Source organism: Mobula birostris, chromosome 24 (assembly GCF_030028105.1).
Source record: "Mobula birostris isolate sMobBir1 chromosome 24, sMobBir1.hap1, whole genome shotgun sequence".
In the NCBI taxonomy this organism is placed as follows: domain Eukaryota; kingdom Metazoa; phylum Chordata; class Chondrichthyes; order Myliobatiformes; family Myliobatidae; genus Mobula; species Mobula birostris.
This window is the reverse complement of record NC_092393.1, coordinates 24,051,401-24,074,790: the sequence shown is the minus strand read 5'-3', so window position 1 is coordinate 24,074,790 and position 23,390 is coordinate 24,051,401. Positions and strand designations below refer to the sequence as shown.

The following is a 23,390-nucleotide window of genomic DNA, read 5'->3' as shown; positions in this document are numbered from 1 at the left end:
TCTCAAAAAAACTATTTACACAAGATAATTATGGGAATAAATTAATACCTTTTACTATAATACAAAATATTAAATAGTAAACATGAGGATATATGACATTAAAGGGTCAAAGGGTATGAAATGGTATCTTCAACTTACCTGCTGGTCTCATAAAAGCTCCACCGAATCCTCTAGAGAAAAAGAATAATAAACGGAATAAATGTTTATAATTTGAAACCTTAGTTATAGAAAGTAACTTAATATCAGTTTACACTCTTAATGTTCTTTAGGTACTCCAGAAATTTAAATTATTAATTTAAGTATGTATAAATCACACTATTAACCTCTAGAAAATTATTAACCTTTATCTGCAAGTTGAACGCAATTCCAGTGAGGCAGAATAAATAAGTATGGAAGGTGTGTGCATCCTTCTGTGTTCCGGTTAGAGAAGTATTTCTCAATTATTATTTAATGAACTGATTTTATATTTTATTGATCAAGTTATTAGTTGTATGCAGCCTCATATGAAATAAATTTAACTTCATAAACAGCTTTGAAACAAAATGATTTCAAGCAATATAGCAAACATCCACATTATGGAATGTAAAGCCACGTCATCTGTACATGCATCAAATACATGTTTACTTTCTTTTTATTTAGTTTTATTTTTTCCTTTAACTTTCCACCAGTCTGGCTTCACCTATCACCTTCTAGCTCATGCTCCTTGCCCTCTCCCCTCTTCCCCTTTTCTTTCCAGTCCTGAAGGAGGAGCTCAGCACAAAATGTGCATTTTGTTTGTGTCGCTCTGGATTTCCAGCACCTACAGAATCCCTTATGTTTTTCTTTTACTTTCTTTTTCTCACTTGAATTTTATGAGAGCAAATTTTACACCATATCTTAAATATTTGGCAAGTGATTTGTGAATTCTATAAAGGGCAAGATTCTGTAACCTAAATAACCATAAAATATTGGTCACCCATGAACTGAAAATAAATGCTTCTGGTTACTGTTGGTGGAAATAGATATATTCTACATAATGGCTTTGGTACATAAATATGCAAATTATGGAAAATATCAGAAATAATGCCACTTTAGAAAATGTATTTCAACCACCAGAATTATAGTTTTTATCTGAAAGCTCCAAAGGGAATGGCCTAGAAGTGGGTATTGGTATATGAAGACAGACATTCACCTGTTCAATAACATTTAATTATTCTTGAATGTCATTACAACTAATGACAATCCGGAAGAAGATGGCACCAGTGAACAAGGGCAAAAACTCCAAATGGTTCACAAAATGACTTCTTTCACTTCTTTAACTTCTTTTTCTTTCTACTGTTGGACCCTGTGATCTACAATTTTGCCAATGTGTTTTTGGGACGATTGAGCGATCTGGTGCTTTACCAAGGGAGTTTGGTGAGGTTTTGAGCTAAGTGTGTGGCCTGGAGACAGGAACGAGCCCACGACTGACACCATTTCTCACTGATCTCACAAATTAAAGCGTTAAGGAAGATTGAAATGATTTGGATGAAAGCAGAAGTGGGCAGGTGTTCAGCACTGACTACCTCTGAGTAACCAGTCCCTCTTTGCTGCCAGGGGAAGGTGATGCATGTGACCAGGGTCCCTCTCTCTCTCGCGTTCGCTGTTCCCTGAAGAAGGTACCCGCATATAACCAGCCTTCCCCTCTCACTCGATGCTGCTGGAGTCATGGGTGTTGGGCAAGGTTTAATCAACGCAGTTTGTGTAGTTCACATTATCATGTATTTCTGGTTTTCTGGTTGCTCCTTTTTATTGCCATTTTGTGCAATATTGATTGGGGTGGACTGGCTCTATGGCCACGCAAATAACAAAGAAACAGCGCTGGGCTGGGGTGAACTGAGCTGGACTGGATATGTCTGGACTCTTTCAATGACATTACGGTTTGGTGTTTTATATTCTGTGTTTATCGCTCATTTTTTTCCCCATTTTCACAGTGTTCCTTTTTTTGCGCATTGGGAGTTTGATGCTTTTCTTTAATGGGTTCCATGGTTTTCATTGTTTCATGGTTGTCTCTAGGAAAACAAATCTCTGGGTTGTATACTTTGACAATAAATGTGCCTTGTCTTTGATATCATGTGTTCTGAGCACTAAATTATTTTTATTAAAGACATGGTTTTGGACACAGGTCTACGATTAGCCATACCCCTAACCACAGTGCTAGAGCACAGTTACAATAGTAACAATCTACTGAATGAGGAAAATTGATCTGGTGTAAACTGTCCCCCAAAGAAAACAGAAAAGCCTATTTGGCAACACACAACCAAATCAGTCTACTTCTACACAATCAACAAGGCAAGGGAGATGTTATTAACAAGGCTCGTGATTGCTCATCCAGTAAACTGCTTACACATAATCAGCTAATTTGGGTTCCTCAACGACCACCAAGTTCTAGAGCAATGACAACCTTAAATCAAAAACTGCATCAGTCTGTGCACGTTTCTTTATTAATGATGCCCTGTTCATTAAGTCAGAAGCGAGTGCCTTTGTTGATGTTTGCAACTCATCAAAAAGTGGAATTCTTTGATTGAGTTGTTCTCCGATCTTGGCAATTTACTTGAAAGTATTTTGTCACCATACGAGGAAATATCGTCAGTGTGCTGTTGGTTGTGGAGGGTCCTTCAAATACTTGGCCTTTATGTATTTTTATGTACTTTTCAATTAGCTGATTGGACGTCACATAAAGGCCAGGCATTCGGATGCAACAGTGCACTGACGGTGTCTCCCCGTATGCTGACGGAATGTTGGCAAGTAAGTTGCCAAGATCAGAGAACAACTCAATCAAAGAATTCCACTTTTTGATGAGTTGCAAATATCAACAAAGGCACTCCCAGTGGAGTTCTTGCCTGCAGAAAGACATGGAAAAATTTCAGGCTTGTAGTAAATAACTTTCACATAATATAAGAACCAGTCAATAGCCAACTCTGACAAGCAAATCCATGTATTGAAGTTTAGTGGAAGTATCACTGAAGACAAAGGTGGAGAATGGAGGAGAGCACCTTCAAATATTTCTTCAAGTGGAAATGTATTACATGGCTATCTTTTTTCATGGCTAGCTCACAGGTCAACAACCCCTAACAGGGCGTGGATCTGTCATAACTAGAGGACTCAGTAATTCACCATCACTTTTTCTATGTGAATTGAGGATTAATGTTAAGTATTAAACTACCCAGCAACAACAGCATTCTGTACGTGAATAAAATTTGGGCTACAGTACAATAAACTGCATAGACACCTACTACTCACAACATACAGTTATAAAATGAAGCATAATTGAACAGTACATTGCATAGAGATAATTATGCATGTAAAGTTACTTACTAATCTGCTTGAAAGAGTGAATTAAAGACTCACTATGGTCAGGGATTGTCTATGATCCTTCATATACTACACTAATAGCAAACAGCACAATGTTGCAAATATTTCCAGCTCTAGTGCGAATATACCCAGAAATATAAAAGTGACCTAGACAGCCACCGGTAATGGGGACCTTATCACCCGAATTATGCTGTGGCCTATTTACGCTCTTCACTTGGAAAGCCCAGCAGAAATTATTCTTCCTACACCAGCTTAGGAAACTTAATATCTCAGGGCATATCCTGATGAATTGTTACTCAGCCATCAATGAGAGTGCTGTAACCACTGTTTGGTTTCCCACCACCTCCTCCCTCCCCGTCCAGATTGCAGCAAGTGCTCCACTCAGCAGAGAAGATCACTGACTGTCAACTACTGATATTAAAAGACTTGTTCATTGCCAGAGCAAAGAAAACAGTTGGAAAAATTACTGCTGACTCCACTCATCCTAGCAGTCACCTATTCACCAAATTGCCGCCAGGGAAACGCTACAAGTCCATCACCACCAGGACAACACAGCATCTCCAAAGCTACTTCCCTGTAGCTAGCCAGTTCTCAACAAAACTCACAGAGATGTAATATCCTAATGGGCCCTGTACAACATCCATTAAATGGATTTTTCTGCTCTCCTTGTTCTGTTGATAATTATTCAGTCTATTCACACGTTTGCATTTATTTAAGTTTAATTATTGACACTTGAGTCAATAGTTGGCTGTTCGCACTATTGTCTTGTAATTTGTTGGTTGCTATTATGTTGTCTGTTACAGTATTGTCCTGCTTGGCACTGACCCACAATCAATTCCAATATGTTTCACACACTGGCAATGACGTGATTCTGATTCTGACTTCATTGAAAAACAACCTTGCTAATGAACAGGTATCTCACAACTTGATGAAGTTCAAGTAGAAATCTAATCCCTGAATACAGTAGGTGAAATGAGGTCTTGTACAAGAACCATTCTCTGCCTCCTCCTCCTCCTCTTTCTTTTTTTAACAGAATATCCCTCTACTCTTTTTCCCAATGCAGCACATCTGGAAGCACTGAGCTTGTGCAGAAATCTTGAAGTCAATCAAAGGACATTTTGCACCTGGGATGGTGATTCCTACCGATATTGACAACCAGAAATTAATAAACTCTTAAAGCACATAAAACATGTAATTTATTTACAAGGAACCAATTATTGCTTTTAAAAACATTTGGGGAAGTCTTTTTTCATAGAATGCACACTCAGTTCTGCACGGTTAAGGGCATTAGATGGAGTGCTGTTTTCCAATATGACAGCGGAGCTGTTCAGAAAACACTGCCACAAACTGGCATACCTTAAAAAAGCATCAGGTTAGCTTGCATCAATACCTACTCTACAAAAATATCACTGCTGGTGCAAACAGAACCACACATACCAGTAAGTACATTGGAAATTATATTGGAGGTAATTTGGTACTGGTCACACACAAAATTAAATTTTGTGGGTTGGTGTCACTAAAGTAGTAAAATATAATAAAATGATTTCAATAAGGAATAATTTAAAAAATAGATCGGCAAATAGGGAGCGATGTGGCCTTTCAAAAAGGGAAACACTGAAAAGATGTGGAGGTAAGGATGGCACTTCAGGGCATGAGTGACCACCATCTTAGAGTAGGGAAGAAACATTGGCAGTTGCATGAGGGGCAATTGCAGAAGCAAAACAAAAATATTGCAGAGAAGATGGGTTTTAATTATGTTACCTCACACAATCCTGACTTTATGCCTTTCCCTCCTTAATGACTACCAGGGACTCAAATTCTCTTGCTGATAACACAGTTTGAAAGTGAACCAGTGTTTGGAAACTAGTATTATACTTAAACCTAAGATGAACTTTTGACTATATTCCTACTAAAGTACTCAGCAGCACATCTCATCTTCAATTCAGACACAGCTCAGAGCATCACGGAAACTAGCTTCCCCTCCATGGATCCTGTCCATACTTCTTGCTGCCTCAGTAAAACAGCCAGCATTATCAAACACCCCATCTATCTTAATCATTCTCTCTTCACCCCTCTTCCATCACATATATGATACAAAATTTTGAAAGCATGAACCACCAAGCTAAGGGACAGCTTCTACCCCACCGTTATAAGACTATAGTACTATAGTACGATAAGATAACCCCTGACCTGACAATCTACAATACCTTGTTATGATCTTGCATCTTGTTTACCTGCATGGCACTTTCTTGTAGTTGTTACACTTTATTCTACATTGTTGTTTAACCTCATACTACCTTAATGCACTGTGTAATGATTTGATCTGTATGAACAGTATACAAGATAAGCTCGTCACTGTATCTTGTGATAATAAAAAGCCAATTCCAGTACTAATCTATTCCATGTCCTCAGCCTGTCTTGCCTTTGTGATTTCCTTGACCCATAAAACCCTCCAAGGTAACTATGCTCTTACAACTTTAGCCATTTGGTCATTTCATATTTACCAAAGTTCTAAAACTTCTCCACATCTTTGTCTCCCACGTCTTTTCTTCAAGGATGCTCCTCAAAACCTCAGCTCATTTATGAAGTCTTTGTCATCTGCTTTCTTAAGATGGCACAGGTTGAAAGGGGGGGTTAAGAAAGCATATGAGATGCTTGTCTTTATTAGTCAACGCACTGAGTTCACTCACAAATCAGGAAGTTGTGTTGCAGCTTTATAAAACTTTGGTTAGAGGCATAAGTGGAATATTGCATTCAATTCTGGTCTCTCATTATAGGGAGGATGTGAGAGGATACAGGATTTACCAGGATGCAGCCTGATTTAGAGGACATATGCGATAAAGAGAGGTTGGACAAATTTGGGTTTTCTCTGGGCAGAAGCTAAGGAGAGATCTGATCGGATAGAAGTTTATAAGATTATGAGAGGCAAAGATAGGCAGCTGGCATCTTTCTCTCGGGGATGAAACATCCAATACCAGAAGCCATGTATTTAAGATGAGGGGGGGAATTTCAAAGGAACTCTGCAGGGCAAGTTGTTTTTTTTTTTACAGAGAGCAGTGGGTGCCTGGAATGCACTGCTAGGATTGGTAATGGAGGCAAATACAATTGAGGCATTTAAGAGACTCTTAAATAGGCATATAAATATGCAAAGAAGAGGGACATGGACACTGTGTAGGCAGAAGGGATTATTTAGTTAGGTATTAATTACCAGTTTAGTAAGTTCAGCACAATTTTATGGGCCAAAGGGCCTATGCTGTCCTATATTCTAAGACTTCCGTAGCATAGCTTTGGGATATATTGCTATGTTAGATATTGATGCACGTCACTTCATGACTATTGACCAAGTGACATTATGATTATAACAAGTCTGGAGGAAGCAGTCTGCAGGAGGGCCAATGTTCCTAAGTCTGCACTCCTTATCAATTCAAATCACTTACAGTGTTTCACAGAAGTTAAACAAAATTGCAATTTACCAAATAGAAATTAGGAAAAGAAAAACTGGATAAATCACAATTCAAAGTGAATTGAAGGAAAGACTTGCCAATAAATACTAATCATCAGCTGCCAATTGCTAGCTGAGTGTCACTCTTACTTAGCCTAATAATTGAACACCATATGTTGACTGTAGGTGAAGCAGCTTGTTCACCATATTTGTTCCATCTGTCCATGTAAAATACCCTTGAAAGACCTTACACCAAATGTGCAGGGAGTTTACCACCTAAATAAACTACTGTTGCCATTTCCAAAGGGATCTAACCAAATCTTTTCCTCCCCGCCCTCCACTTTCTGTGAGAACCACTCTCTATATGTCTCACTTGTCTGTTTCCACATCTCCCTCCTGGCACTTATCGCTGAAAGTGCATAAGTGCTACACCTGCCCCTACAGCTCTTCCTTCTTCACCACTAAGAGCCCCAAACATTCCTCCCAAGTGTGGTGACACAAACTCTCTACTGTATCCATTGCTCCTGGTGCAGCCTCCAAAACATTGAGACCCGACCCAAATTGAGGGACGGCTTTGTCAAGCATATTCCACTGCAAAACGCGGGATCTCTCCGGTGCCACACATTTCAATTCAACTTTCCATTCCCATTCTGATATGTCTGTCCATGGCCTTTTTACTGCCACGGTCAGGCCAAATTCCATTAGAGTAGCAAAACCTTATATTCCGTCTGGATAGCCTCCAATTCGATGGCATGAATATCGATTTCTCTACCATCCAGTAATTACTCCCTTATCTCCCCTTCTCTCTTTCTCTATTTCCCACCCTGGTTACCCTCTCAACTGCCCTTTTCTCCTCACCTGCCTCTTACCTTTCTCTGGTGTCCCTCCTCCTCCTCTTCTCCTCCTACAGTCTGCTGTCCTCAACTATTAAATTCCTTCTTCTTCAGACCCTTACTTCTTTATTGATCACCTCCCAGGCTATTATTTCATCACCCTCCCCCCCACCTCCCTCCTCACCTAGTTTCACCTATCACTGTTAGCTTGTACTCCTTCCACTCCCGTTCTTATTCTGGCTTATCCTTCCTTTCTAGTTTCAATGAAGGGCCTTGGCCAGAAATGTCGACTGTTTATTCCCCTCCATAGATGCTGCCTGACTTGCTGAGTTTTTCCAGCATTTTGAATGTGTTGCTCAAGATCTCCAGCATCTGCAGAAACACCTGTGTTTAAGCTACTGCCTGCACTTGTTTATAAAAATTAATTATTGCCTGAGGGCAATAATGCAATGTTCGAATTTCAGTTTAACAAGAAACTTGGAGCAAAACTTGCAGGTGCTTTGTCCTGAAAACAAAACACTTAATTTTCTTATTCTTATTGGATCACAAAGGCAAATGCAAGTGTGAGCATGCAGGCACAAAACCACATCCCTCCTACAACCTTCTCAAAAATATGCAAGAAACAAGATTAGGAACAATTTGCATGCATGCTATTTTATGAATATTCACACATTTAATTCCAGACACTCAAATTCAAATTCTAAAGAGTATTCTATCAGTTTTCTGCCTTGTGCGTTATGAATGCTAGAAAAAAATTGGAGGCAGGTGAGTCATTTGCTGCAGAATAGCTAACCTCTAATTTGCATAGCTATTGTGGATGAACCATTGAAATCTCAGGTCTTTGGTGATCACTTGGATCTTGACAATGTGGTATTTAATGTTTTTAGAGGTGCTGAAGATTAAGGAGAGGTGCATGATGATCACTACCTGGTACAGGTACTTGTAACACTGTTTCATTTGGCTGTATTCATGTATGGTTAAATGACAAAGTAAACTTGAACTTGTACTTATGTGAAGTGAATGTTACAACAGATACCACAAGCCTGAAAGTTGTTCAAGACATGACAATAAAAGGTTCATTATATCAATAATTTCGGGTAGATGGAGCTTGTCAGCCTGGGAAGGCAGTCCATCTACGAGAGGGAAAACTGATTTCAAACCTCCGCTGCCTTGTGGCCATACCCACTCATGGGAAAGGCTTCGGGAGTAAACCGTGAGGACAAATCCAGAGCTGGAGCCCCTAAGGCAGTCCAACATTGCCTTCAACCTCGCTCTGGCAACTGCTGCGACATCACTGGTGCCCAGCTGTATCAGGCCTTGCCCTTTCCTTGGACAACATCGGTGCTGTGGAGAGGGGAGGCGTGCTGCTTGGGCAACTGCCGGTCTTCCATACAACCTTGCCCAGGCCTGCACCCCGGAGAGACTGAAGCAAGACCTTCCAGGCGCAGATCCATGGTCTCACGAGACTAACGGATGCCATCCAATATATCAGTAATTATTATATAAAAGGAACTGCACTCTTGCAATCATTAGCAAGAATTATTGTTTCAGGTTATACTACAGTCTATTGTAGAGCATATAATAGCTATCGAGGCAATCAAAGGAATTTCCATGGTGGCAATTCAAGGGCAGAAAATGACTATTGAAAGTATATTCCAGCCATACACATGAACATAGTGGTAAAGCATTCAGGAAAACAAAGGTCCAGACAATAATATGATACAAGGTTGTTAATTATCAGCACAACACTAAATTCATTCCATTCAAAATTAATGTGTCACAAAGCTGTCAGCAATACCATGATTAAATCAGTTGCAGAGATATCTTATTAACCAAGAGGAAGAGAGGCATGACTAATTGAATCCCCATTATCTTCAAAGAAAACCCAACAAGAGTCAGCACATTTTTCCCAGTGAAGTAGTACTTAACAGATTTACTCTATTAGAGGACACAATATATACACAAGAAGATTCAATGCACAGCACAGATGTCACCAATCAGAAAAATGAAAAAAAGCAGGTAGGTATACTGGGTCATTAAATTAATACTACAATAAATGAGTAAGTCGATGACATGGTCTACAACTTATCCACTTCCAGAGTGGAACTCAAAGCTATCGCTGGCTAGACAAATGAAGATACGCAACTTAAAAATTAAACGTGGGAACACTCACGACAACTATAAGATTCATAAATCACATTATGAACAGGCAAGCCAAATGTAGAATACAGAGGACAACTAAAAAAGGATGAAGAGCAAGAAGAGGGCAAGAGCAAGACAGGCAGGCAAAGGAAAGAAGAAAGGCAGAGAAGGAGAGATAAGTGTAGGGGAAGGTGGAGAAGGAGGCAGGTAGAGGGGGATGGGATGAGGGAGAGGGAGAGGAGAAGCAAGGAGAAGGGGAGAAGTGGAGTGGCAGAGGAGGGGGAGGGGCAGCAGGAGGGGAAACAGACAGAGGAGGGGATGGGCGGCAGAGGAGGGGGAGGGGGGTCAGAGGAGGGGGAGGGGGGTCAGAGGAGGGGGAGGTGGCATTGGAGGGGTTGGGGAAGAGTAGGGGAGGGGCAGAGGAGGTTGAGGGAAGGCCGAGGAGAGAAGGCAGACGAGTGGGAGGGGTGGCAGAGGAGGTGGAGGGTCACACCTGCAGGGAGAGGGGTAGATTTGGGAGGGTGAGTGATGGGGCTGGGAGGGAGGGAGGGAGGGGTATGGCAAGGGGGTTTGGGAGGTGGGGAGAGTTGGAAGCTGATAGGAGGGTGGAGGTGTAGAGGAATGCCAAGGGAGGGGAGAGGGGATGGGTGCTGGAGGGGGATTGGTGCATGGAGTGTTCTTCAATTATCAAAACATCTATGCTGAATGATATGAAAAAATCCAACATCACATTAAAAATTAAGCAAGTGTGCTAAATGATTAAGTGGCTATAATAAACTCTTACCTGTAAAACTGGCAGTTATACAGCTGGAAGAAATAACAGCCCATTAGAATATATAAAATAGATCTATGCTCAATTTACTATTAGTACAAAATGACAAATTGATAAGCAAATAGCAAAAGTTTGACCTAGCAAAATCTATTCTTAAAAACAATCAAATGAAAAGACTTACCAAATTTAGTTGAAAGGGATAACTATTGAGAAATCGTATTGAATCAATAGATATATATTTTCACGTGTGGGCACGTGGCCAAGTGGTTAAAGTGTTCGACTAGCGATCTGAAGGTCATGAGTTTGAGTCCCAGCCGAGGGAATGTGTTGTGTCCTTGAGCAAGGCACTTAATCACGCAGTGCTCTGCGACGACACTGGTGCCAAGCTGTATGGGTCCTAATGCCCTTCCCTTGGACAACATCGGTGTCGTGGAGAGGGGAGACTTGCAGCATGGGCAACTGACAGTCTTCCATACAACCTTGCCCAGGCCTGCGCCCTGGAGAGTGAAGACTTTCCAGGTGCAGATCCACGGTCTCGCAAGACTAACGGACGCTTTTTAATATTTTCTGAATTTACTTTACCAGTTACGTTGTGAAAAAGAAGTGAGGATGAATGTTTGAGATATCAACTTCTGGAAGATTCCCATATAACATTTCCATATTCTCTCCTCATAACACCCTAATTACTTAAATTCACACTTTAGGACACACAAGATTATGGACAAAGTAAATGAAAATGATCTGTGTATCATCTTAATTGGAACCTGTATAACCATTATCTTCACTGACAATGAAACCAAAATTTAAATCTGGCTTGTTCACCAACTATTTTTGCCACAGACCATAGTTTCAACTGATAACTTCAAATTACTAGACAGCAGCAACCTTCTCACATAAATTAAGATTTTATTCCCTAGAGCACAGAAGAATGAGGAGAGATTTGATAGTAAATTATGAGAGGTATACATAGAATAAATGCAAGCAGGCTTTATCACTGAGATTGGGTGAGATTAGAACTAGAGGTCATGGGTTAAAAGAAACTTAGATAGGTACGTGGATGGAAGGAGTCTGGAGGGCCATGGTCCGGGTGCAGATCAATGAGACAAGGTAAATTATTAGTTAAGCATTGAGTGGATGGGCCAAAGGGCCTGTTTCTACACTGTAGTATTCAATGACTCTATAATTCCAGCTAAATCATCACTTAAGCAGATCTTGTTGGTAAGGCCTTCAGTAACAAATGTGGCACGATCAAACAGGCCCTGTTCACAGAAAGCGGAAATACAGACCAAGCAAGGTTGTTGTTGTTTAAAGGTGAATAATTGCATTTAAATATATTGCTAAACTGGACAACAGGGTGACCTATTGGGGCACCTTTTGAGAGAAGGGTAGTGCAGTCTGATGTGACCAGAATGGACATTAAATTTTCCTGAATGCTATTGGTATCGCTTTGCTTTGGAAATTGAAGAAGAAAACCTCAGTTTATTAAAGAAGAACGACGCGCAGCAAGGCAAATATAGCTCCTCTTTGTTTAACGAAGGGCACTTTTGATGGCATCATTTCTGGTTGATCTGCCACCCTTGTGCCTCTCATTGTCATTCTGGAAACATGCAGTCCTTTCATTCCCCGTCTCTTCATCTCTTCTGCTGTTTGTTCTTTGTCTCTGATCTTGGAGATGTGCATTTCTCAGCTCCTTTGTCTCTTCCTCTCTCCTCCTCCTGTGCCTGTTTTTGTCATTCTGGAGACATGCAGCCCTTTCATCCCCTGTCTGTTCATCTCTTCTGCTGTTTGTTGTTTGTCTCTGATCCTGGAGACATGCATTTCTCAGCTCCTTTGTCTCTTCCTGTCTCCTCCTTCTATGCCAGTTGTTGTCATTTTGGAGACGTGCATGCCTCTCCTCCTCTGTCTCTTCTTCTCTAATCTTTTTTGTCCTGACTCTTTGATCCTGGAGTCATGCAGCCCTGACATCATCCGATTCTTTTCTCTCCCTCTCCTTGCTGCTTCCTGACGATGTTTGGCATCATCTCTTGACCATAATGTCCCCCTTCTCTTTCCACATGGCATAATTAGGCTGACCATATTTTTTTTTACCCTAATGCTGGATAGAAGATACGAAGCAGTAATACCAAAGCCTCCAGGATGCTGATTATTCTTGATGATGTGGTTGGTGCTCTCCTAAATGGACTTGATATAGTCATCACTGTCCTTTGACTGCAGCAAAGGATTTGATGGGTGTCTTGAAGTACATCATTACAATAAGATTTAATTATCTCTTATTGATGGGTCTCAGTTTGATCTGTCCCAATTCTGCACATGCTGATGGTGATTAGCAGAATGTGACCGCTCGAAATAGAGCTGCCCTTTACTTTTGCTCCGGTTGGTGTCGCTGCTGTGAGCATCATGAGTCGTTTCTGAGGCTGACCGTGCACATGCGTCGTGGTGTCGCGTCACGGTTTCTATCATGGCTGACATCGGCTCTCGGGTGAAAGCAAGGCTGTTGATTTTGGCGAGTGAACAATTTTATACGAATATATAACCCTGAACTTTGCCTGCATTCGGTAAGTTAGCGCATTTTAAGTCGATTTAGCCAAAAATAGTGCTGCCGTAATGCACCGTTTGCGCTAATTGGAGGTCACAAACACAGCATGAGAGTTTTAGTAGTATATAGATTGTATTGTGCCAGGCATACCTTTCGATGAATATTCTTCAGACTTTCCAGTGTATTCTCACTGATAAAATCTGTCACTGGCCTGTTAAAGAGATGATTATTGAACAAACTTTGATGAGTCAACATGATAAATAGAAGAACCAGTTTAATAAATCTACTCCAATCATGTTTGCGAGTATCCTATTAATAATTCTGAACAAAATAAGCTCCTTTCTAGGACACCATCTTTCACTTCAAACAGAATTATCCAAATATCAACAAATTTAATTAAAAAGACAAAAAAGAATTAATTTTGTTATGTATCAGAAGATCACTCTTAGATTTCCCCAGCTTAGTAAAAGCAGTTCTCTGAACAATCCTAAAACAGCCAGATTTGCAACCTTTCTCCAATTACCTGCTGAAAAACCACTGAAACAAATAAACAACGTGCTTGCATGGTAAAAAAAAGAGTTATTTGGTGATACTGCTGATTAGGAGAAAATAACGAATTGTTCACTTTGAGACAAAAGTAAAAGAGTGTTAACTGACGTTATAGTAAAGATTGTAGAATGTAGAATGCACATAATGATCAATGAATGCCTGACTACATTGAGAATTTCACTCTCAACATAATATCAGTTCTGTGGCAAAATCTGAGACATGAACAGAAAATTTCAAACATTAAACTCTGCAATATTTGAAAGAAGTTTAGGAGGGCACAAAAGGACCTGCGAGAGTTAAAACAAATTTGAGATAGAATAAGGTTACTTTTGTGGTGGATTGTCAATGGTAAATTATGAAAAGAATTTTTGGATCATTTACAGTACAAATACGCAGGTTGGGGTATGGGTATGGATCAAAGAGGAGAAAAAATGAACCTCATGGACAGATTATCTTGAATAGTACATGAACAGAGACAGAAGGAAAATTAATAATGCAGAGTTGCAAAATCGAGAGTGTCAGAGAGCAGAAGTAAGTGCATTTGCCACTATTAGGTGCTTGCGAAACTGAAAGATCTGAAAGACCTCGATCAGATGGCTATGCCCCAGGGTTCTGGAAGAGGGAGTTGAAGAGATTGTGAGGGCTTTGTAATGATCATTCAAGAAACACTGGATTCTGGAATAGTTCCAAAGGACTGGAAAATTGCAAACTTTACTCTACTCTTTAAGAAGGGAGGGAGGCAGAAGAGAGGAAATTATAGGCCAGATAGCCAGAACTCAGTGGTTGGGAATTTGTTGGAGCCATTTGTTAAGGATGTAGTTTCAGGGCACTTGGAGGTAAATGATAAAATAGTCCAAAGTCAGCATAGCTTCCTTCACAGAATATCTTGCCTGACAAATCTGTTGGAATTCTTTGAGGAAATAACAAGCAGAAAAGACAAAGGAGAATCAGTAGATGTTGTGTACTTGGGTTTTCAGAAGGCCTTTGACAAGATGCTGCACATGAGGCTGCTTAACAAGACAAGAGTTCATGGTATTACATGAAAGCTACTACCATGGATAGAGCATTGTCTGATTGGAAGGAGGCAAAGATTGGGAATGAGGGGGAGCCTTTTCTGATTGGTTGCCGGTGACTAGTGGTGTTCCACAGGGGTGCACCACTGCTTTTTACGTTCTACGTCAATGATTTGGATGATGGAACTGATTGCTTTGTGACAAAGTTACAGACGATTTAAAGGTACAAGGGCAGGAAGTATTGAGAAAGCAGGGAGGCTGCAGAAGGACATGGGTAGATTAGGAGAATAGGCAAAGAAGTGGCAAATAGAATATACTGTCTGGAAGTGTATGGTCATGCACTTTGGTAGAAAGAGTAAAAGCACTGATTATCTTTTAAACGGAGAGAAAATACAAAAGTCTGAGATGCAAAATGACTTGGAAGTCCTTCTGCAGGATTTCCTGAAGGTGAATTTGCAGATTGAGTCAGTGGAGAGGAAGGCAAATAGTATGTTAGCATTCATTTTGAGAGGACAAAAATAAAAAAGCAAGGATGTAACACTGAGGCTTTATAAGGCGCTGATGAGGCCTCATATGGAGTATCATGAGCAGTTTTGGGCTCCTTATTTAAGAAAGAATTTGTGACACGGTGAAGGTACAGTAGAGGTTCACAAGAATGATTCCAGGAATGATCAAAGGCTTATCGTATCAGCAGTGAGTGACGACTCTGGATCTTTTCTCACTGGAATTTAGAATAATGAGGGACTATCTCATTGGAACCTATTGAATGTTGAAAGGCCTAGACAGAGTGCAGTTGGAGAGGACGTTTCCTGTGGTAAGGGATGTCTCTCTATTCCGGTGCTGTGCCTTCTGGTCCTAGACTCCCCCAAATAAATCATTATTTTGTAGCGCAAACACGAGGAATTCTGCAGATGCTGGAAATTCAAGCAACACACATCAAAGTTGCTGGTGAACGCAGCAGGCCAGGCAGCATCTCTAGGAAGAGGTACAGTTGCCGTTTCAGGCTGAGATCCTTCGTCAGGACTAACTGAAGAAACAGCTAGTAAGAGATTTAAAAGTGGGAGGGGGAGGGGGAGGGGGAGATCCAAAATGATAGGAGAAGACAGGAGGGGGAGGGATGGAGCCAAGAGCTGGACAGTTGATTGGCAAAAGGGATATGAGAGGATCATGGGACAGGAGGCCCAGGGAGAAGGAAGAGGGGGAGGGGGAAGCCCAGAGGATGGGCAAGGGGTATAGTCAGAGGGACAGAGGGAGAAAAAGGAGAGAGAGAGGGAGAATGTGTGTATAAAAATACGAGGGGGAGGTGGGGCATTAGCGGAAGTTAGAGAAGTCAAGGTTCATGCCATCAGGTTGGAGGCTACCCAGATGGAATATAAGGTGTTGTTCCTCCAACCTGAGTGTGGCTTCATCTTTACAGTAGAGGAGGCCATGGATAGACATGTCAGAATGGGAATGGGATGTGGAATTAAAATGTGTGGCCACTGGGAGATCCTGCTTTCTCTGGCGGACAGAGTGTAGGTGTTCAGCAAACTGATCTCCCAGTCTGCGTCGGGTCTCGCCAATATATAGAAGGCCACATCGGGAGCACCAGACGCAGTACATCATCCCAGCCGACTCACAGTTGAAGTGTCGCCTCACCTGGAAGGACTGTCTGGGGTCCTCTGACTATACCCCTTGCCCATCCTCTGGGCTTTCCCCCCGGCCACCTTTTCCTTCTCCCTGGGCCTCCTGTCCCATGATCCTCTCATACCCCTTTTGCCAATCACCTGTCCAGCTCTTGGCTCCATCCCTCCCCCACCTGTCTTCTCCTATCATTTTGGATCTCCCCCTCCCCCTCCCACTTTTAAATCTCTTACTAGCTCTTCCTTCAGTTAGTCCTGACGAAGGGTCTCGGCCTGAAACGTCGACTGTACCTCTTCCTAGAGATGCTGCCTGGCCTGCTGCGTTCACCAGCAACTTTGATGTGTGTTGCTCATTATTTTGTAGGTTAGTTTTTGCTACCAAAGATACAAAATATTACAAACCCCATTTCCAGAAAAGTTGGGATATTTTCTAAAATGCAATAAAAACAAAAATCCGTGGTATCTTAATTCACGTGAACCTTTATTTAACTGACAAAAGTACAAAGAAAAGATTTTCAATAGTTTTACTGACCAACTTAATTGCATTTTGTAAATATACACAAATTTAGAATTTGATGGCTGCAACACACTCAACAAAAGTTGGGACAGAGTTAAAATAAGATTGAAAAGTGCACAGAATATTCAAGTAACACCGGTTTGGAAGACTCTACGTTAAGCAGGCTAATTGGTAGCAGGTGAGGTATCATGACTGTGTATAAAAGTAGCGTCCATCAAAGGCTCAGTCTTTACAAGCAAGGATGGGTCGTGGCTCAGCCTTTTGTACCAAAATTCGTGAGAGAATTGTTAGTCAGTTCAAAAGGAACATTTCTCAACACAAGATTGCAGAGAATTTAGGTCTTTCAACATCTACAGTACATAATATTGTGAAAAGATGCAGAGAATTCAGAGACATCTCAGTGCGTAAAGGGCAAGGTCGGAAACCACTGTTGAATGCACGTGATCTTCGAGCCCTCAGGCAGCACTGCCTAAGAAACCGTCATGCTACTGTGACAATTATAGCCACCTGGGCTCGGGAGTACTTTGGAAAACCATTGTCACTCAACACAGTCCGTCGCTGCAACTTGAAACTGTATTACGCAAGGAGGAAGCCATACATCAACACTATGCAGAAACGCCGGCGAGTCCTCTGGGCCCAAGCTCATCTCAGATGGACTGAAAGACTGGAACCGTGTGCTGTGATCAGATGAGTCCACATTTCAGCTAGTTTTCGGAAAAAACGGGTGTCGAGTTCTCCGTGCCAAAGATGAAAACGACTGTCCAGATTGTTATCAGCGGAAGGTGCAAAAGCCAGCATCTGAGATGGTATGGGAGTGCATCAGTGCCCACGGCATGGGTGAGTTGCATGTATGTGAAGGTACCATTGACTCTGAGGCATATATTAGGATTTTAAGAGAGACATATGTTGCCATCAAGGTGACGTCTCTTCCCGGGACGTCCATGCTTACTTCAGCAGGACAATGCCAGACCACATTCTGCACGGGCCACAACAGCGTGGCTTTGTAGGCACAGAGTACGTGTGCTTGACTGCCCTGCTGCCAGTCCAGATCTATCTCCTATTGAAAATGTATGGTGCATCATGAAGAGGAGAATCAGACAACAGAGACCACGGACTGTTGAGCAGCTAAAATCTTATATCAAGCAAGAATGGACAAAATTTCCAATTGCAAATCTACTACAATTAGTATCCTCAGTTCCAAAACGATTAAAAAGTGTTATTAAAAGGAAAGGTGATGTAACATAATGGTAAACATGCCTCTGTCCCAACTTTTGTTGAGTGTGTTGCAGCCATCACATTCTTTGTGTATGTTTGCAAAATATAATTATGTTGGTCAGTAAAACTATTGAAAATCTTTTCTTTGTACTTTTGTCAGTTAAATAAAGGTTCACGTGAATTAACATATCACAGATTTTTGTTTTTATTGCATTTTGGAAAATATCCCAACTTCTGGAAATGGGGTTTCTACAATCATAGCAAGAAAATGTAAAGAATTGCTTTGATTCAAGTCTGAAAGTTCAACTTAAGTTCTTAACATGTTGTTAGAAGTAATTCATTTATTGAACTAGGGAAGCACATCGGTTAACATAACAGACCAAGAAATCTTGAATGATGCACACTAATCTGTTTATTACTGAGGCAGCAGAGCACGAGTTACTAATAATTACAAAATCTGAGAAACTTTAGGGAAACAAAGCAGTTCTAAGTTAGCCTAATTAACAGTTACTAATAAAAGCATTACTTCACTGTCTCCTCTTTCACTGATAATTATTAATAATTTTATTATTCTCCTTTAGTTAGACTGTTACATATATTCATGCTTTATTTAATTGAACACATTGAATAATCTCATACCTGTTGTTCTCAACAGATATTTTGTTGAGTGCATAAACAATCTCTGCACAGGCCAATACTGCACCATGACGTGTATTCAAATCAATGCCCGTTGCTAAAGGTAACAACTGTGACAAAGCTGCAAGAAAAAACAATTCCTTTAAATAGCTGAAAACATATTAATGCAAAACACATCAACTATCATTCAGTCAACATGGCATGAATTTTTTGTTCTTCAAGCAAATAGCACAATTCTAACTAAAATTTAGAAGGACCAACAATGTAGTGGTTCTTAAAAGCAATGCAATTCCAGATTCAGAACGAGGTTTCTTTCACCAGCATGTGTCGTGAAATTTTTAAACTTAGCAACAGCAGTTCAATGCAATACATAACACAAAAGAAGAAAAAATAATAATAAATCAATTACAGTGTACATATATTGAATAGATTAAAAATTGTGCAAAAACAGAAATAATATGTATTAAAAGTGAGGTTGTGTTTGCGGGTTCAATGTCCTTTTAGGAATCGGATGGCAGAGGGAAAGAAGCTGTTGCTGAATCGCTCAGCGTGTGCCTTCAGGCTTCTGTACCTCCAAGCTGATGGTAATAGTGAGAAAAGGGCATGCCCTGGGTGCTGGAGGTCCTTAATAATAGACACTGCCTTTCTGAGACACCACTCCTTGAGGATGTCCTGGGTACTTTGTAGGCTAGTACCCAAGGTGGAGCCGACTAAATTTACAACCCTCTGCAGCCTCTTTCAGTCCTGTGCAGTAGCCCCCCACCACACCCCCCCCCGCTTACCAGACAGTGATACAGCCTGCAGAATGCTCTCCCGGTACATCTATAGATGCTTTAGAGTGTATTAGAGTGTATTTGTTGACATACCAAATCTCTTCAAACTCCTAATGAAGTATGCCTTTAATTTACTTTCCTTAACCATTCCAGTAAGTTAGACGTGAATTTAATGGAACACATGGTGAATCCTATCATAGACTGTAGAAGAATGAGGAAGAGACAGTTAATCTCGCTTATAGTGAAATAGGATGCAACTTCTGAATTTGAAGGAGCCATATGATACTGTGCAAGGTGCAGAAACCTGTTTGGAAATATATTAATATGGAACAGATTTTAAACTCGTGACTGATGTTAGAGGACTCCTGGCCAGTTATAATATAAAAGCACTTCCTACAACTTAAAAGCATGGTATTTGTAGATAATATCATCTCATTAACAGATGCCCTTTCCAGCCAAGTTTGTTAAAAATAAAGGTTAATTCATGGAAGACATTGTGAGATGCAGCCCACCTCATTTGAGAAAGAACAACAGATCATTAGATTTTTGAGAACATTGTGTAGATTTTTCAGGAGGTTATCATAGTAGATAAGTTATAGCTCTGAACAGAGACCAGAACTATAGATGATTACGAAGTTCAACGACTTACAAAGTGACTATTTTCTCTGGTAGGTAAACCAATACAGAGGAAAGGAAAAGGGAGAGGGGAAAAAAAACTCACTCAGCAAATGATTGTTAAGACATGAAATACCTTACCGTGATGAGTAGTAGAGGAAATTTCATTTCAGCTTTCCAGAGCAGATAAACATTTTAAGAGACTTTATGAGAAAGCTACAAAGTAACAGGAAAAGACTAAAATGTGGATATTCACTAGTGCCTGGGCAATGCTCAATTCCTTTTCAATTCCTCAGCAAGTATAGCAGCCCATACTTGGTACAGTAAAGACCTGCTGCACATTCAAGCATCAGCTGATAAGCAACAAATAACAAGTAGGGATGGGCAATAAATACTGGCAATACCAACAGTATCTGGATCTCAAAAACGAGTAGAACAAAGTAATGGGTGCCTTTTCAATGAAATGGTAGTCATCTTTGGTGTCAAGTTCGTATGAAAGGCCATATCTCAAATTGTGTACCGAACACCAACAATATAGGAAAAATTTCAACAAAGTGCATCAAGCTACATCTTAATAAAACTTTTGGAAATGGCCAGTGGCAATAGATCTGTGTAATTTAGGAGGTATGGTCTGTCATCATGGATTAACCAAATATTTTAAAGAGATATAATAATAATCGTGACCGTGGAAATTTATAATACAAAGGTAACTCGTAGACTAACCTGAAATATGATATTACGTATTAGAAATGAACATATAATTAAAAGGTTTCTAATGAAAGAGAAGAAATGAACATAAAGAGACAAAGGAAATTGGATAATGTGCAGTTAGTTTCTGTGACACATATCTTAAAGATGAAGGAGGCATCTTGTTAGAACCAGATGTTTAATGGAAAGTAAAGATAGTTGACTGGATGGAATTGACAGTTATAAAACCTGATATCTTATAGAATAAAACAGAGTAAGTTTTTCAAGAATCAGAACCGAAGTTTATAGTTTTTTTCTGTTGATCATATTTAGAATCAGGCTTTTTAAACCTTGATTTCCAGTTAACTAAATTACAATGAACACTATTACGCCAAAACAGTTGTACAAATCAACAAATAATCTGCTGTTAGCATTGCATGTATTATTAAAAGCAGTACAATTTGAAGTAAACTACACATCACCATTGTTTGCCATGTATTCTGAAGCGTACGGAGTAAGATTATGGAGGGTCTTTGCGGTTAGTTCTCGAATAGCACTGTGAAAACATAAAAGCACTCCATTATTCTCAGGAAAAATTATTATATTTTTAACTTTAAGGAAAGAAAATATGCTGAAGTCCCTTTTCATAAAAACTTTTACATGTCAAGCTGTATATACACTAATATCAAATGCATATATCTTAAGAAGATACATGCATCACACACCTCTGATGTATTTGGGCTGCAACGAACTGAAATTTTATTCACTGTCATTGAATGAAATGTAAGGAGCTATACAAGGATGCACACAAATATATTACAAAAACAGAAACTTTACAGGGTGTGCCTCATTGAGGACCATAAGTACAATATAGTGTTACAGATTTTTAATTACAGAGAAGCAGGAAAGGTTCATGTCTAAAATGTGGCCCTTGCATTTATTATCCCTTTTGACTTAGTATCCAAAACAGCTTAAAGAGGACAATGCACTGCTATTTAACAAGATTAAAATGGAGACATGAGAAGTAATAATTTTCATCTTGAGTGAAAAAGGCCACACAAAAAAAATCGGTGTAGAATTAGATTCTATTAGAAATATATATAAATTTAAATACATTACTAGATAATGCAAATGTACAAATTAATCACCATAATTTTAAATGACAATAAAAGTACTTCTTCATATCATTGACAAATATTAAGATTATCTCAATTTTGTGTGTATGGCAAAAATTCAGAAGACAGAAAATAAAATTACAGAAAATGCTTGAACAACTCAGCTGATCAAGCAGCATCTGTGGAGACAGAACCAAAGTCATAGGTAAGGTAATTGACTCTTCATCAGAACTGGGAAAGTGAGAAAACAAACATGCAAAAGTTGCAAAAAGGCAGAAGTAATTGAGTGAACAGAGGGTATATTTGTGATAGGATTCAGAGTCATAAAGACATTCATTATTTTAAATACTTACAGTTAAAGCCAGAAAAGAAGAAAAGGAAATCTAAAATATCCAGCAAATACATGGCGACAGAAAATAACTTGATGCCTGAAATTTCTGAAAACACCAGTGAGAGGCATTGAGAACTCACAATGAAACAACATAAGAGGTCAGAATAGAGCATTAAAAGTATAGGAGGCACCAGTTGCAGATCAGGTAATCTTTTCACAGACCATCTCTGTTCAGTCTGCAATAACAATTCTGGGCTTCCAGCTGCTTGTCAGTTTTCCCTCCACCTCTCTCATTTTGTGCAACTTAAAATACACTTATTTCCCTACTTTCGAGCTCTGATGAAGAGTTATTGCCGAGAAACATTTACTTGTTTTTCTGTCTCTGCAAGGATGCTGCCTTATCTGATGACTTCTTCCAGCCTTTGCTATTTTTATTTCTATTTTGTGCATGTATCCAATTGCCAAAAGCAAGTTTTAAAATCTTCAAGTTCAGTAGAAAAAAAATGAAAAGGACAACAGAAATTTTGCAAGAGCAGTTAATGCTTAAGATACTTCATAGAATATTAAAGATGGAATACAGGTGTCCCCCGCTTTCCGAACGTTCGCTTTACGAAACTTCACTGTTATGAAAGACCTACATTAGTTACCTGTTTTCGCTAACAGAAGGTGTTTTCACTGTTACGAAAAAAGGCAGCACGCGAAAAATATCCGCGCGATAAAAGGCAGCGCGCGCCCCAAGCAGCCGCTCTCCCCAGGAACTGCATTCTAGCCGGCATTGCTTAAACACGTGCCTGTGAGCAGCCGTTTGCAAGATGAGTTCTAAGGTATCGGAAAAGAGCTCGTAAGGGTGTTACTAAATATAATTAAGCGTTTCGATCGTGGTGAACAAAGTAAGGACAAAGTGAGTTTGGCTTGTGGAAGTTGACGAAGATGATGTTGAAGAGATTTTGGCATCCCTTGACCAAGAGCTGATAGATGAAGAGCTGATGCAATTGGAAGAGGATAGGATGACAATCAAAACTGAATGCAGTAGCGAATGGACCAAAAGTGAATTCGTCCAGGAACTGAATACGAAGCAACTGCGTGAGATTTTCGCTGCAATGATTGCAGAAAAGTACGACTTTAATTTTGAAAGGGTACATCGGTTTAGGGCATATTTGCAGGATGGATTGAGTGCTTACAAAGAACCGTATGGTAGAAAAATGCACGAGGCTCGCAGTCAAGCAAGCCTTACATCAGCCACAGCAGACGACAAACCT

At 40.0% G+C, this 23,390-nt stretch overlaps 1 protein-coding gene across 1 annotated transcript in view; it reads right to left on the bottom strand.

The window, feature by feature from the left end:
• tbcd (tubulin folding cofactor D) overlaps positions 1-23,390 on the bottom strand; it is a 268,544-nt gene that overhangs the window by 76,717 nt on the left and 168,437 nt on the right. The window contains exons 19-23 of the mRNA XM_072241956.1: positions 21,168-21,241; positions 18,614-18,731; positions 13,209-13,269; positions 10,535-10,557; positions 139-170 (exon numbers count right to left, since the gene is read on the bottom strand). Coding sequence (XP_072098057.1) covers positions 139-170; positions 10,535-10,557; positions 13,209-13,269; positions 18,614-18,731; positions 21,168-21,241 — 308 coding nt within the window. The remainder of the gene's footprint in view (positions 1-138; positions 171-10,534; positions 10,558-13,208; positions 13,270-18,613; positions 18,732-21,167; positions 21,242-23,390) is intronic.